Raw genomic sequence first — 17557 nt, 5'->3', positions numbered from 1 at the left:
TCTATCTATATCTATCTTCTATCTATTATATACTACTAAAACTCAGATCTTGTATATGAATGTATGAATATATAACGTATATATTTCTATATATCAGTGATTTCAGCAAAACGGTGAACCGTAGCGCCAGGGTTTTGCACCGCCTTAATCGCCAATCTCCCGGACGACCGGCCATGATATTTTCATTTAATTTGGTCATATATTTTTTAAGTTACAGAGGTTTTAAAGTTAAAACTTTTTTTTTCTAAGCGCTTTATTGAAGGCCTTCAGCGTGTGACGTCACAAAGCCCCTGTGAGATGAGCTCGCGCTGCCCCCCCCCCCTACTGATTTATTGAAGGTTTTCAGCGTGGCGCTGCTGTGCGTCTGTGCGCATGCGTGGCCTCTCCTCACTCGCACCAACGACATGGACGCCGTTAGCGGAGCCGCCCGCCCGCGATCACAGGCTCACCTCTCCTCTCTCCACTTGCTTCTCTCCTCTCTCCCACACCCGGGAGACCCTCTCCCCGATATCGCCCTGACCCAGCGCGCCGCCGCCCCATCCGTCTCCAGTAGTCCGGGCTCGGCCACAGTAACGGCCGCGCTCCGCAGCTCCCTCCTCCTCCCCGCACGATCCGTAAGTGGTTTTCGCCGGGACAACGGGGGGGGCTGGTAGGGAAACGGTGGGGGCGACGGGGAGGGTGGGAGGAAGAGAGAGTGGGGGTGGGAGGAGGCAGAGTGGGACTGGGGAGGGGGACAGCGGGGTGGGGGGTTGGTGCTGGGGGCAAGAGAGAGTTGGGAAAAGGGGTGTGCTGGGGAAAGGGGGGGTGGGGGAGAGTAAGAGTGTGTCTGGGGAGAGAGAATGTGGGGGGTCTGAGAATGGGGACTGGGGAGGGGGACAACAGGTGTCGTGCGGAGGGGGCTTGGTGGTGGGGGAAAGAGGGGTACTGGGAAAAGGAGAGGTCCCCCCTCCCCTCCCTCCCACTCCCCACTCCCCCCCCCTTCCTTCCCCCCTCCCGGTCACAATGGAAACCCTACGAGGACGGGCCCAACGGGGGAGGAGAGAATGGGGGGTGTGGGAATGGGCCCAACGGGCCCGCTTTGCTAGTCTATATACTACTAAAACTCAGATCTTGTAGCGTTGTATATATATTCCACTGATGTCGGCTGAATACGGCAAAACGGTGAACCGTAGCGCCACGATTTTTGTACCGCCTTAATCACCACGCGGGCCAATGCTGGAAAATGATTTTTTTATTTAATTCTGTCGCATATTTTTTAAGTTACACAGGTTTTAATGCAATGCCCCCCCCCTTATTGAGGTTTCGATAGAGGGCGCTGCGGTGAGGCAGTGCTCAGTACGCATGCGCGGAATCTCCTCACTCTGTGCTCAGCACGCATGCGCGGAATCTCCTCACTCGCAACAAAAAAATGGACGCCGTTAGCGGCGCCAGCCCGCGATCACCGGCTCACCTCTCCTCTCCCCCCTTGCTTCTCTCCTCTCTCCCACACCCGGGAGAACATCTCCCCGCTATCCCCCCCCCCGGGTCCATCCTCAACACCTCCCTCCCTCCACCACTACCTCACCGCCCAAGGGGAGGGTGTGGGGAGAGTAAGAGTGGGGCTGGGGGAGGAGAAAATGGGAGGTGTGGGGACGGGCCCAAAGGGCCCGCTTTGAACGGGCACACTTGTTCTAGTATACTACTAAAACTCAGATCTTGTGGGTATATCTATCTATTATTAAAAGTCAGATCTTGTGTATATGTATATATATATATATATATTTTTTGGGAATGACCTGAATATATCGTGTGTATATAGGTAACAGCGATTGCAGCAAAACGGCGAACCGTAGCGCGACGGTTTTCGCACCGCCTTAATCGCCAATCTCCCGGGCGACCGGCCGTGATATTTTCATTTCATTTGGTCGCGTGTTTTTTAAGTTACAGAGGTTTAAAAGCGCTGCCCCCCCCCCCCCTGATTTTTTGAAGGTTTTCAGGGTGGTGCTGTGGTGCGGCTGTGCTCAGCACGCATGCGCGGCATCTCCTCACTCTGTGCTCAGCACGCATATATATCTGTGATTTCGGCTGATTACGGCAAAACTGTAAACCGTAGCGCCACGATTTTTGCACCGCCTTAATCACCACGCTGAACGCTGCTGGAAAATGATATTTTTATTTGATTCGGTCGTGTGTTTTTTAAGTTACAGAGGTTTTAGTTTTTGTTTTTAATTTCAGCCGTTTTTTCCATTGCCTTCAGCGTGTGACGTCAACAAGAGCTCGCGCAACCCCCCTCCTACTGATTTATTGAAGGCTTTCAGCGTGGCGCTGCTGTGCCTATGGGCTCCCCTCTCCTCTCTCCCCTTGCTTCTCTCCTCTCTCCCACACCCGGGAGACCCGGGTGGGGAAAGGGGGGGTGGGGGAGAGTAAGAGTGTGTCTGGGGGAGAGAGAATGGTGGCGGGGTCTGAGAATGGGGACTGGGAAAGAGGGGTACTGGGAAAAGGGGAGGTCGTGGGGAAAGGGGGGGTGTGGGGCGAGTAAGATTGGGGTTGGGGGAGGAGAGAATGGGGGGGGGTGGGAATGGGCCTAACGGGCCCTCTTCGCTAGTATATTACTAAAACTCATCTTGTGAATAAATGTATGAATATATATATATATATCTGTGATTTCGCTGATTTCGGCAAAACGGTGAACCGTAGCGCCACGATTTTTGCACCGCTTTAATCACCACGCGGACAGCTGCTGGAAAATGATATTTTTATTTAATTCGGTCGCATATTTTTTAAGTTACAGAGGTTTTAAAGCGCTGCCCCCCCATGATTTATTGGTTTTCAGGGGGGCGCTGTTGCGCGGATGTGCTCAGTACGCATGCGCGGAATCTCCTCACTCTGTGCTCAGCACGCATGCGCGGAATCTCCTCACTCGCACCAAAAAAATGGACGACGTTAGCGGCGCCAGCCCGCGATCACCGGCTCAAATCTCTTCTCTCCACTTGCTTCTCTCCTCTCTCCCACACCCGGGAGACCCTCTCCCCGCTATTCTCCCCCCCCCCCCCCCCCCCGGACCTTTCACTGATGCGCTCCCCCGCCCCCTCGGGCCTTTAAATGATGCTAAGAGTGTGTCTGGAGGAGAGAAAATGGGGGGGGGGGCGTGAGAATGGGGACTGGGGAGTGGGACAACAGGGGTCGTGCGGAGGGGACTTGGTGGTGGGGGAAAGAGGGGTACTGGGAAAAGGGGAGGTCCCCCTCCCTCACCTCTCACCCCTCCCTCCCTCCTCCCCTCCCCCCCCTCTCCCTTCCACACCTCTCTCCCCCCACTCCCTCTCTCCCCCCCTCCCTACCTCCCTCCCCCCTCCACACCTCCCTCCAATGGAAACCCTACGAGGACGGGCCCAAGGGGAGGGTGTGGGGAGAGTAAGAGTGGGGCTGGGGAGGAGAGAATGGGGGGTGTGGGGATGGGCCCAACGGGACCTCTGCTAGTATATGAATAAATGTATGAATATATATGTATGCTTATAACACTGATTTCGGCAAAACGGTGAACCGTAGGGCCACAATTTTTACACCGCCTTAATCACCACGCTGAACGCTGGTGGAAAATGATATTTTCATTTAATTCGGTCGTGTATTTTTTAAGTTAGAGGTTTTAAAGTTAAAACTTTTTTTTTCTAAGCCTTTTATTGAAGGCCTTCAGCGTGTGACGTCACAATGCCCCTGTGAGATGAGCTCGCGCTGCCCCCCCCTCAAGGTTTTTAGCGTGGCGCTGCTGTGCGTCTGTGCGTATGACGTCAGCACACACGCACGGCCTCTCCTCACTCGCACCGACGACATGGACGCCGTTAGCGGAGCCGCCCGCCCGCGATCACCGGCTCCCATCTCCTCTCTCCCCTTGCTTCACTCCTCTCTCCCACACCCGGGAGACCCGCTATCGCCCGGACCCAGCGCGCCGCCGCACTATCCGTCGCGTCCCCCCTTCCGCACGGGCACAGCACCGTTACCGCACACAGGCCGCAGCAGGCAGCTCCCCCCCCCCCCCCCCCCCCGCGCGGAACATTAACTAATGCCCCCCCCCCCCCCGGACCTTTACGTTAATGCGCCCCCCTCCACTCCCCCCCTCCCTCCCCCCTCACCCTCCCTCCCCCACCCCCCTTCCTTCCCTCCCCCCTTCCTTCCCCCCCCTTCCTCCTCCTGCTCCCTCCCCCCTCCCTCACACTCCTCCCACCTCCGCCGCACGCCTCGAGTAGTCCAACCTCCGCTGCCCGACTCGAGCAGTCCGGAGCTCCCTCCTCCTCCCTGCACGCTCGGTAAGTGCCTTTCGCCACCAACGTCTCCACGGAGGGGAATGGACGTGGGGGCGAGTGGGTGGAGTGAAGGGTGGGGGTGGGAGGGGGGTGAGATTGGCGGAGAAGGGGGGTGGTGGTGGGCTGAAGAGAGTGGGGTGGGGGAGGGGACAGTGTGGGTCTGGGAAGAGTGGGGAGGAGGGGACAGTGAGTGAAAGGGGGAGGAGAGAGGGATGTGGGGCAAGAGGGGGTGGTGGTGGGGGGAAGGGTGACAGTGGGGGTGGGGAAGAGGGGAGGGTGGGAGGGGAGGGGGACAGTGAGAATGGGGGTGGGGCGAGTGGAGGGGGTGAGCCCCCCCCCTCCTCTCCCCACTGAGATTGATTTTTATTTTTTTTAACACGATTTATTTTAAAGAAAAAAGCAATTTCCCCAGGTCGCAATGGAAACCCTACGAGGACGGGCCCAACTAGTATATTACTAGATTAGTATATTACTAAAACTCTGATGTCCGTATATGTGTGACTGTGTGTATGTGGACAGCTTAACTTTTGACGACTACTCCGCCAAAACGGTACACCATAGCGCTACAATTTTTGCACCACCATATTCACCATTATCCTGGCCATATAATGTAATTGAAGCTACATTTTTAAAGCTAGAGAGATATTAAAGTTTAAAATTTTCATTTCTAACCCTTTTCTTGAAGGGCTTCAGCGTGTGACGTCACAATGGCACCCGTGCACCAATGAGAGATCAGCTCGCGCTCCCCGCCGGTGTTCAGCGTGTGACGTCACAATGCAATGCGACCCGCACGTCTTCAACAGATCAGCTCGCTCTCGCCATCGCCCCCCCCCCCGGACCTTTCACTGATGCGCTCACCACCCCCACCCCCCCCCCCCCGGACCTTTCACTAATGCGGTGTGTGTGTCGTCGTCGTCCCCCCGGACCTTTCACTAATGCGGTCCCCCGGACCCCCCCGGACCTTTCACTAATGCGCTCCCCCTCCCCGAGCACAGCCGCCCATCCCGGCATGCCTTGCACCTGCCATTCCTCAGATCGGGCCGCGCTGACCACCGGGAGGGGGAGTCGCCTCTCCCGCGCCGTGAGGGGGGCACCCGCCCGATTGACGGCAGTGCTGAGGGGGGATGGTGGGTGAAGGGGGGGGGTGGACTGGGTGAGGGAGGAGGAGAGGGAGGGGGAGATGGAGATGGAGGAGGAGGAGCGCACTCCATTCCCACCTCAACCCCCCTCCATTCCCCCCTCAAAACTCCCCCAAACCTGTGTTGCATTAACTTAAATTGTTTTCAGGTTTTTGTAAGAGCCCCACTCCATCCACACCCCCTCAACCCCACTTATCATTCCCTGCCACAACCCACCTCAACCCCCCTTATCCTCCCCTCACCCACTCCATCCCCCTCACCCACTCCAGCCCCCTTATCCCCCACTCTCCATTCACCCATTTCATCCCCCTTGAGCCCCCTTTAAAACTCCCCCAAACCTCCACTGCATTGGTCTAACACCTTCCCCGTACTCAGCCACTCCATACCCACCTCAACTCCCCCTCACTCATGCACTCCATTCCAACCTCAACCAACCCCCCCCCCCCCCCCCTTAAAACTCCCCCAAACCACTCAGGCATTAACTGAAATTGTGTTTAGAATTTTTTTCAGTGCCCCGCTCACGCACTCCTTTCCCCCCTCAATCCCCCATAACTCCCCCAAACCTGTGCTGCATTAATTTAAATAGGCTTCAGGCTTTTTTAAGAGCGGCACTCACCCACTCCCTCCACACCCCCTCAACCCCACTTATCATCCCCCACACAACCCACCTCAACCCCCTTATCCTCCTTATCCCCTCTCTTCCATCCCCCATTCACCCAATTGTTCCTCCTTGAACCCCCTTTAAAACTCCCCCAAACCTAGACAGCATTGGTCTAACACCCTCCCCTTACTCAGCCACCCCATCCCCTCACTCACTCCATTTCCACCTCAACCCCCCCCCCCCCCCACACCTTAAAGCGCTCCCCCCCCCCCCCCCCCCGGGACCTTTCACTAATGCGCTCCCCCCCCCCCCCCCAGACCTTCACTAATGCGCTACCCGCCCCCCCGGAGCACAGCCGCCCATCCCGGCATGCCTCGCGCCAGATCGGCCCGCGCTGACCGCCGGGAGGTGGAGTCGCCTCTCCCGCGCCATGAGGGGGGGGGGACACGCCCGACTGACGGCAGTGCTGAGGGGGGATGGTGGGTGAAGGGGGGGGGATGGACTGGGGAGGGGAGGGAGGAGGGGGAGATGGAGGAGATGGAGGAGGGGGGGAGCGCATTCCATTCCCACCTCAACCCCCCTCCATTCCCACCTCAACCCCCCCGTTAAAACTCTCCCAAACCCCTCCTGCATTAACTGAAATTGTGTTTAGGATTTTTCTTCAGAGCCCCACTCACGCATTCCATTCCCCCCTTAATCCCCCTTAAAACGCCCCCAAACCTGTGCTGCATTAACTTAAATTGGTTTCAGGTTTGTTTTTTTTTGCGAGCCCCACTCACCCCGCTCCATTCACACCCCCTCAATTCCTTATCATCCCCCCCACAAACCACCCCCTTATACTCTTCTCACCCACTCCATCCCCCAGCCCCATTATCCCCCCCTCTCTTCCACCCTCCATTCGTCCAATTCATCCCCCCTGAACCCCTTTTGAAACTCCCCCAAACCTCTACTGCATTGGTCTAACATTCAGCCACTCCATGCCCCCGCATTCCCGGGTGGGGGCAGGGGAGGGGCAAGTGGGGGTGGCTACAGGGGGATGGAGTGGGTTAGTAGGGGGAGGAGGGGGGGGTTGAGGGTGATAAAATACAAGAGAGGCTTTGGGTCTAGGCCTCACTCAATCATACCCTCTCCCCTTCCCTGCCCCCCCTCTACGAGGAATGGGCCCAACGGGTCCACTTGGTCTAGTTACCCTTTATCGCCTAAGTACGATATTTCATAAGCACCTCTTGATAGACTTAATATATATCAGTCTGCTTTGAATATAACAGTATTAAATAGTGTGCTAATTTTCATACTCCGTTAAACATAAATGTCATAAATTTTTACTTAATTAACTGATATACTGTATAGTGAGTTAAGACGTTTTTTTACTTCAAAAATAGATTTTATTCATAGAATATATGCAGAAAATACAAATCAGTACGTGGGTTTCTTTACATTCAAAGTATCATTGAATCTATACATGGATAGCGTTGGCAAGTTATTACATTCTATTTATAAGGCACAAATGCCATTCATATGGCCTCTTAAAGCAACACACCAGTCTCATTTTTGAGTGATGTGTATAAAGAAACTGCAGATGCTGGTTTAAACCAGATAGACACAAAATTCGGGTCCGAGGAAGGGTCACGACCCAGAACATCACCCATTCCTTCTCTCCAGAGATACTGCCTGTCTCGCTAAGTTACTCCAGCATTTTGTGTCTATCTTTCATTTTTGAGAGATTTATACTGGATTTGGCTTCTCAAAGTCAAGTGGCAGCAAGATCTTAAATTGCAGCTCTTCTCCACAAAGCCATTCTGTTGACTGCACTGAAGTTCAATATGTTCCTGAGCATGTAAAGTGCCAGTGCAGTATTTACTTAGACATCTCATTGCACTGGAAGACCAACAGGTTTCAGGCGGACCATAGTGCATCGATCATCAAATTGATGCTGTTCCCGCAGCACTTGATGCTTATCTTGATGTTCATCCCCAGGAACACTCTCTACATCAGACTGTCCTCTGTTACATAACTGCTAGGGATGAACCTCAACAAGGAACCACATGTAGTAACTTTAATAATCTTTAAGACACTGGTCCATAAAAGTAATGATAATAAAACATCCTCTAGATATGCTGCAGCTGCTTATGATACAAATTCTATGGTGCACTATATCTTGGGCATCTTGCACCAAATAATTTGACTCTACCCCACCACACCACCAACAAATTAATTGTTGGCTAGCTGCCATTGTTGAAATAAAGTGTTTTTCCTAGAACTTTGGGTTTCTAAGCTAATATCTTAACAGAGCTCAATGAACAATTGAGAGTTCAGAATGGAAATGTAAAAATACAAAATGCATAATCCAAATTCAACTCAAAATAAAATTCCATGGAAGACATTTTTTTAAATGGTGGAAGTACATGTTACTTGACAAGGAATTTCTAGAATTTATTAAAACTTTTATTTTAAATATAAAAATTCTAGTAACTGAGGTAGAAAGAAATAGTATGGGGGTGGGGGGAGCACATTTGTAAGAATCTGAAGGTTAGATTCTGCATGGGGTGTTGTATTTCCATTCCAAAATAGCAATTATGTATCAGAATTGCATTTAAATATTTATCAACACAAGTAACCATTTCAGTGAAACATGTAATCCACATGATAAATTTAACACAATATTTAAATGGGTTAGCATTGTGATACTCAATGACACACTGAGAATTTTAACTTTTCATCCACAGAGCGGTGAATCCGACAGACAGTACACTGGAACACTGGATTGCTTCACTAAGATCTTTAAAAATGAGGGATTTACTGCTTTCTTCAGAGGAGCCTTTTCAAATATCCTGCGTGGAACCGGTGGTGCCTTAGTTCTTGTGTCCTACGATGAAATTAAGAAGTTGCTTTTCTTTTTGGAAGACAAATTTAGTTAAGAAAATACATTTGTTTGCAATTTAGTGCCTATTAAACATTGTACATTCAATTGAATGGATTCTTCCTTGGGCAACATCCAGAAAAATGAATTAAAAAAATCTTCATTTCCTTTTATTTATAATTAGTTGTGCTTGACTTTAAGTTTTGATTTCAATTTTCTGGATAGGCATTGTAGACATTGGATAGACATTGTAGTTGCCAAGTTATTAGGAAAACAGTCATTGCCATAACACTTTTCTAAATAGAGAATGGCACATATCATCACAGGTCTGTAAAGGGGGATGACATGTATAATGTATGTCTTTGTAAATTGTCTTCCGACTCTTGTTACTGTCAAGGATTTTCTACTCATACATAGTTCTGAACAGACAGACCTATACTTTTTGCCACATTGCAGCAGAACTTTATTAGAAATCATGCTGTGGCTGCCTCTTATCTTCTTGAACTCCATTGCTGAACTCCACTGCTTTAAAATAATTTGGAATGTGCATTTTTAAAGTTTTATCGGTGAGGCATATCAATAGAGCAGGTTCCAGCAGAAAAATGCCCTCAAAACTGAATATACCAAGTTAGCAAAGTTGTTTATATTATCTTAGATAGTTGTTATTCAAGCTAAACAGTGCAAACTAAAAATGCTTTGTTCTATTGGAATAATGAACATGGAGTGTTTAAATACTTTCTTTAAATTATTGAAAGAATTGGATTTTGTGTTGTCCAAAAAAAATCTTGTAGATAACTGATAATTTAATACAATATTAAAACATATTCATACTGAAATGTTTGGGCGTATTCTGGTATGTCATATCAACAAAAATCAGCTAATTGCTAGCCAATTAGTCTACTCTCCCTCTTCAGGTACACAATGGAATGTTTTTCCAATAGTACTATCAAGTCACATTTACTCTCCACTAACCTGCTAATCAATATTCAGATTGGATTTTTCCTGGACCACTCGGCTCCAGACCTCAAGACAACCCTTGTCCAAATATGGACCAATTGAGACAGTATTTCACTACGACATCCAGGAGCCCTGATAAAACAGATCAATGAATGAGCAAGTAAATTTGCTGTCATTATTGGAGAAAGTCGAGGGAGGAGATATAGGGACAGGTTTGCATCTCCTCCGATTGCAGGCGAAGGTATCTGGGAGGGGGTGGTTTGGGTGGGAAGGGATGAGTTAACCAAGGATTTGTGGAGGGAATGGTTTCTGCCGAAAGGAGGTGGGAGGATGTGACTAGTGATGGGATCCTGTTGGAAGCGGCAAAAATATTGGATTATGTGTTGAATGCGACGGCTGATGGGGTGAAAGGTGAGCACAAGGGGGACTCTGTCCCTATTGCGACTGGTAGAAGGGGGAGCAAGAACAGGGCTGCGGGGTACCGATGAGACACCTATGAGGGCCTCATCTATGGTAGAAATGGGGAGACCCCTTTCCCTAAAGAATGAGGCCATCTCGAATGTCCTGGTATGAAACACCCCATCTTGGGCGCAGATGCCCATACCAAACGTTCAATGCCCTAGCAGCTGCGGCTTGCCTGCAGTCCGTTTGTCTTTTGTGTTTTAATTGTAATGTTTAGATATGATGTCGTGTTTTTTGTGTGTTATGTGGGGGGGGGGGGCTGTAAAATTGTCTCTTCCGAACGGAGACGCGACCTTTGTTTTCTGGGTGGTGTCTCCGTTCCCACTGCAGCCTACCATCGGTCGAACACCTGGAGCTGACGGCCTCCATCTGGGACCACGTGGGGCTCTGGTTCGCAGAGCCCGCGGACCGGACTTACCATCTGCAGAGCTGGCTGCCTTCGGAGGTTGTGGTGGTGCTGCGAGTGCGGCTGCGACTCGTCTCCGGAGGCTACTTCGGCCGCGTGGACGTCGGAAGCGCGCAGGCCCTGACCTGGGTGGGGGCTGACATCGGGAGCTCCGGCAGCGTCTTTGCCCGCCCTGAATCACGGGGCTTGGGTCGGCCCGCCGCGGACCTTTCACCGTCCGGCATGGCCTGGAATAGGCCGCGGGATTTTCTCTGCCCGGCTGGGGCTTCAATGTCGGGAGCCCCGACTGCCCCGACATGGCAACTTCAACAGCCTGACCGTGGGAGAAGACGGCAGGGGAAGAGAAAAGACATTCTGGCCTTCCATCACAGTGAGAGGGTGACTGGAGGAGACTCACTGTGATGGGTGTTTCTTGCTTATTTTTATTGGTTGGACTGTGGGTAATCTTTCATTTCACTGCACATTTATGTGTATGTGACAAATAAATTGACTTGACTATTCTGAATAAATTCCAAGCCATTCTACATTGATTAAAACCAACTTATTCACTTCTGTTAAATCACCTTTAAAGTCTATTTTCTAAAGAAAACACTCCAAACCTGTTCAATGTGTCTGAGGAAGGGTCCCAACCTGAAATATATTCTGTTCATTCCCTACACAGATGTTGCCTGACCCACTGAGTTCCTCAGTACTTTGGTTTGCTCAAGATTCCACCATCTGCAGTTTCTTGCGTCTAATATTTTTTCAGTATCTTTTTTGTAGCATTTCTGATACTTTAATGTGCTTTATGGAAACAAGAACTGTGTCATTTTTCAAGTGCAAGAAACCAGAAAAATATGTAAGTTTAGCGTAAACATCATATTTGAATTCAATATCTTTGGAAACAAATTTAAGCGCTTTGTTAACATTTTTACTTCTTAATCTGACCTTCAGTGCTTTTAATGATCTATGTATATTTATCCCGGTATACCTTTGCTTTTCTATCCACTTTCATTGCCTACTTTATAAACATATAGAGATCTTATGAGCCTTAAGTCCAAAAGGGTACAGGCACACCTATTAAACTTAACATGTCTCCAATGATTCTTAGTAATTTCTATACATGCATCACAGCTTGACAATTGCTCTGCACAAGACCACAATAAATTGCAGGGAATTGTGAACACTGCCAGGTCATCACATCAGCCTTCACCACCATCCACCCAGGAACTCCATCTATATTTCATGCCTCAGGAAAGCTGCCAACATAATAGAGGACTTCTTGCACCTTGGTCATTCTCTTTTCCCTCTCCAATTGGGCAGAAGGTACAAAAAGCTTGAAAGCAAGTAGCACCAGATTCAAGGACAGCTTCCTCCCCCTGATATATCAGGGATGAATTCACAATCTTCCAATCTACCGCATTGGATGTCTTGTACTTTAAATTTGCACTTTCTGTGCAAATAGAGCCACTATATCTTGCACTCTGTTTATTTTTTTTATTTTTCATGACCTGAAGTATGTTATATGGTTAGATGGTCTGCCAAACAAAACAAATGTTCAGTACTAATCTACCAACACCAATCATATCATATATATACAGCGCGGATATTCGGGCTTTTGATCGACAAGGCAGTTGCAATGGTAAATTTGGGTAACATAACATTTTTCTTGGAAGGAATTGGACCCGAGTCTGGATCAAACTCTGAGAAGCCCCAAGTGTGTTTCTAAAATATAGATGAGTCTTTGAAGTGCATGAAATCACATTTTTTTCAATTTGCCATTCATTGCGCTACAAGTTTTCAAACATCTATTTGTATTATTGTGCACTCTTTCTTATTGTTCATTGTACCTGCTAGTATAGTAATACCTTCAATTTTGATTTTATCCTACCTTCACAGTTCCAATTATTGATGTAAATTATAACTAACATTGATCCCACACAAACATTTAAATACATATCACTTAGAAAATGCATAATTACTGGTTTAATTACGAAATGTATTGTGTTTACTCTGAGATTCATCTGCACATGGAATTTAGTAGCACCCTGATGTAAATGAAAATAAACTAATCTGAATCTGGAATCCATGAAATGTAATCACATGTTTGGCAATTGCAAATAATTGCCATAATTTTTTAACAGACACAGGCTGTCCAAACTCAGTGAGTAGCTCTCACTAGGGTTTCCTCGATAACCCGCAACTCTAGTCTTGCTCCCCCTCCCCCTATTCACAACAAGGACAGAGTCCCCTTTGTCCTCACCTTCCACCCCATCAGCCGTCGCATACAGCATATAATCCCCTAACACTTTTGCCACCTCCAACGGGGTCCCACTACTGGCCACATCTTCCCATCTCCGCCCCTTTCTGCTTTCCGCAGAGACCGTTCCCTCCGCAACTCCCTGCTCAATTCGTCCCTTCCCACCCAAACCACCCCCTCCCCAGGTACTTTCCCCTGCAACCGCAGGAGAGCAACACCTGTCCCTTTACCTCCCCCCTCGACTCCATCCAAGGACCCCGACAGTCTTTCCAGGTGAGGCAGAGGTTCACTTGCACTTCCTCCAATCTCATCTACTGTATCCGCTGTTCCAGGTGTCAACTTCTGTACATCAGCGAGACCAAGCACTGGCTCACGATCGTTTTGCAGAACACCTCCGCTCAGTCTGCCTTAACCTACCTGATCTCCTGACTGCTCAGCGCTTCAACTCCCCCTCCCATTCTCAATCTGACCTTTCTGTCCTGGACCTCCTCCATTGTCAGAGTGAGGTCCAGCGCAAATTCGAGGAACAGCACCTCAAATTTTGCTTGGGTAGCTTACACCCCAGCAGTATGAACATTGACTTCTCTAACTTCAAATAGCCCATGCTTTCCCTCTCTCCATCCCCTCCCCCTTCCCAGTTCTCCCACCAGTCTTACCGTCTCCAACTACTTTCTATCTTTGTCCCGCCCACTCCCCTGACATCAGTCTGAAGATGGGTCTCAACCTGAAACGTCGCCCATTCCTTCTCTCCAGAGATGCTGCCTGTCCCGCTGAGTTACTCCAACATTTTGTGTCTACCTTTGATTTAAACTAGCATCTGCAGTTCTTTCCTACTCATTGAGTATAACCTTTGCTTCTCAAAGCTGTCTGGATCCTTAAGGAGCACTTGAATCACTGAGAGATAAATTAGTCCACTTTGACCTTTGAGTGGCTTTTATTGGTCACTTCTGACACCACCATGCTTTCAGAGTGCAGCAATGAACTGAGCTCTATTGTGACAATTCCCATACTTAGCTACAATACCCGAGGTCTACTCCACATTACCAATTTTTCCCTCTTTCCCAAACCAAACCTCTGATCAAGGCTTCACTACTGCCCTGTTCTAAATTTTCCCCTTTCCCTGATCCTATTCACCTTTCCTCTTGGTCAATGTGACCATCTGCACCCCTGAGCACCACACCATCCTATCTCCAGCTCAGATACGGATTGTTGAACACCTCCCTTGATAATCCATCAACCGAATCCCCACCACCCTCTTCCTGGTCCTGATCACTAATACACTTGATCTTGATCGCAGACTTGACCTAACCCAATCATTTAACGAGTAAATATGCGTTCATTAAACTATTCTAAAAATGTTTGTATCTGTCATTTTCTTATCCTACAAAGATTCGGTACAAGAAAATACTATTTGGGCCATTCTACATCTGCTAGCTCCTTAAAAGAGCTATCCAATCAGTCTTGGTCCCCTGACCTTTTCTTATAACCATATAACCATATAACAACTACAGCACGGAAACAGGCCCGTTCGGCCCTACCAGTCCACGCCGACCACTCTCTCTGCCCTAGTCTCATCTACCTGCTCTCAGACCATAACCCTCCAATCCCCTCTTATCCATATACCTATCCAATTTACTCTTAAATAATGAGTAAAGAAGTTACCCCTCATGTTACCCCTAAACTTTTGTCCCTCAATTCTGAAGCTATGTCCCCTTGTTGGAATCTTCCCCACTCTCAAAGGGAATAGCCTACCCACGTCAACTCTGTCGGTCCCTCAAAATTTTAAAAACCTCTATCAAGTCCCCCCTCAACCTTCTACACTCCAAAGAATAAAGACCCAACCTGTTCAAACTCTCTCTGTAGCTTAAGTGCTGAAACCCAGGCAACATTCTAGTAAATCTCCTCTGTACCCTCTCCATTTTGTCGACATCCTTCCTATAATTTGGCGACCAGAACTGCACACCATACTCCAGATTCGGCCTCACCAATGCCCTGTACAATTTTAACATTACATCCCAACTTCTATATTCGATGCTCTGATTTATAAAGGCAAGCATACCAAACGCCTTCTTCACCACCCTATCCACATGAGATTCCACCTTCAGGGAACAATGCACAGTTATTCCCAGATCCCTCTGTTCCACTGCATTCCTCAATTCCCTACCATTTACCCTGTACGTTCTATTTTGATTTGTCCTACCAAAATGCAGCACCTCACACTTATCAGCATTAAACTCCATCTGCCATCTTTCAGCCCACCCTTCCAAAAGGCCCAAGTCTCTCTGTAGACTTTGAAACTCTACTTCATTATTAACTACCCCACCTAACCTAGTATCATCTGCATATTTACTAATCCAATTTGCCACACCATCATCCAGATCATTAATGTAAATGACAAACAACAGTGGACCCAACACAGATCCTTGGGGTACTCCACTAGACACTGGCCTCCAACCTGACATACAATTGTCAACCATTACCCTCTGGTATCTCCCATTCAGCCATTGTTGAATCCATCTTGCAACCTCACTATTAATACCCAACGATTTAACCTTCTTAATCAACCTTCCATGTGGAACCTTGTCAAATGCCTTACTGAAGTCCATATAGACAACATCCACAGCCTCGCCCTTATCAATTTCCCTGGTAACCTCTTCAAAAAATTCAAGAAGATTAGTCAAACATGACCTTCCAGGCACAAATCCATGTTGACTGTTTCTAATCAGGCCTTGTTTATCCAAATAATTATATATATTGTCCCTAAGTATCTTTTCCATTAATTTTCCCACCACAGACGTCAAACTAACAGGTCTATAATTGCTAGGTTTACTTTTAGAACCTTTTTTAAACAAAGGCACAACATGCGCAATGCGCCAATCTTCCGGCACCATCCCCGTTTCTAATGACGTTTGAAATATTTCCGTCATAGCCCCTGCTATTTCTGCACTAACTTCCTTCAATGTCCTAGGGAATATCCTATCAGGACCTGGAGACTTATCCACTTTTATATTTTTCAAAAGTGTCCATACCTCCTCTTCTTTGATCCTCATAATTTCCATCACTACTCTACTTGTTTCGCTTACCTCACATAATTCAATATCCTTCTCCTCGGTGAATACCGAAGAAAAGAAATTGTTTAATATCTCCCCCATTTCTTCCGGCTCAGCACATAGCTGTCCACTCTGACTCTCTAATGGACCAATTTTATCCCTCGCTATCCTTTTGCTATTGACATATCTGTAGAACCCCTTGGGGTTTACTTTTACATTACTTGCCAAAGCAGCCTCATATCTTTTTTTCGTTTTTCTAATTTCCTTCTTAAGATTCCTTTTACATTCTTTATATTCCTCAAGAACCTCATTTACTCCCTGCCGCTTATATTTATTGTATATCTCCCTCTTTTTCCGAACCAAGTGTCCAATTTCCCTGGAAAACCACGGCTCTTTCAAATTATTATTATTTCCTTTCCACCGAACAGGGACATAAAGACTCTGTACTCTCAAAATGTCACCTTTAAATATCCTCCATTTCTCTATTATATCCTTTTCATAAAAAAAGGTGTTCCATTTCACTCCTTTTAAATCCTTTCTCATCTCCTCAAAATTAGCCTTTCTCCAATCCAAAATGTCAACCCTTGGTCCAGATTTGACCTTCTCCATAATTATATTGAAACTAATGGCATTGTGATCACTAGACCCAAAGTGCTCCTCAACACATACCTCCGTCACCTGACCCGTCTCATTTCCCAACAGGAGGTCCAACACTGCCCCTTCTCTGGTAGGTACCTCTACGTATTGCTGCAAAAAACTATCCTGCACACATGTTACAAACTCCAAACCATCCAGTCCTTTAACAGAATGTGATTCCCAGTCTATGTACGGAAAATTATGACTTAAGTATTTCACTTTCAAGTGTTCATCTAATTCCCTTTTCAATATTATTAGTGAATCAGTTTGTACTATATTTTAAAGTAATGAATTCCAGATAATAAAATTTTCTCCTCATCATATTTTTCCAATTGCCTTACATTTATGGTTTTTGACCATCATCTCTGGAGCAAATAGGATTTTTTCCTTAATTATTACATTTCCTTACATATTACCTTTCAAGATTTTAACCCTTACAGCTCTATAGTACAATTTAACTAGTATTCTCTGAATCATCTAAGTGCCCATATTTAATTGGTAAACCTTGAGTTGTTATACTATTTGACATAGAAGCTGGAGTTGGCCATTCAGCACTTTATTTCTATTCTATGATTGTATATGATCATCTAGGCTTTTACACCAGTATCATTTTCTTATACTAACCCACATCTTTTGGCTCCCTTAATATGCAGAAATTTATTGACTGAGCTCCTACAGCCTCTCTTGGTAGAGAATTCCAAAAAAGATTAACTATCTCCTGAATGAAGGAACTTTTTCTCATCCTTGTTCTGAATGGCTGACCCCTTATTTTGAGAGTGACTGATGATTCTAAATATCCCAGCCAGGGAAAATGCTGTTTTTAATTAGTTTAATCACTTTTTTCATTTGCCTTGTCAATTCTCAACAATTTTGTGCATTGCAATGATTCTTCTAGACTTTAAGAGTGCATAAGCCCAATCTGTTTCATCT

The 17557-nt window shown here is 47.4% G+C and overlaps 1 protein-coding gene across 1 annotated transcript in view; it reads left to right on the top strand.

Annotated features, from left to right (window-relative positions):
- Positions 1-8935, top strand: part of LOC144600405 (ADP/ATP translocase 4-like) — a 31585-nt gene extending 22650 nt beyond the window's left edge. The window contains exon 6 of the mRNA XM_078412000.1: positions 8744-8935. Coding sequence (XP_078268126.1) covers positions 8744-8935 — 192 coding nt within the window. The remainder of the gene's footprint in view (positions 1-8743) is intronic.
- Positions 8936-17557: the final 8622 nt, after the last annotated feature.

The sequence above is a fragment of the Rhinoraja longicauda genome, chromosome 1 (genome assembly GCF_053455715.1).
Source record: "Rhinoraja longicauda isolate Sanriku21f chromosome 1, sRhiLon1.1, whole genome shotgun sequence".
Lineage (NCBI taxonomy): Eukaryota > Metazoa > Chordata > Chondrichthyes > Rajiformes > Arhynchobatidae > Rhinoraja > Rhinoraja longicauda.
Note: the sequence above shows the minus strand (reverse complement) of the source record. Positions and strands in the feature narration are given on the sequence as shown.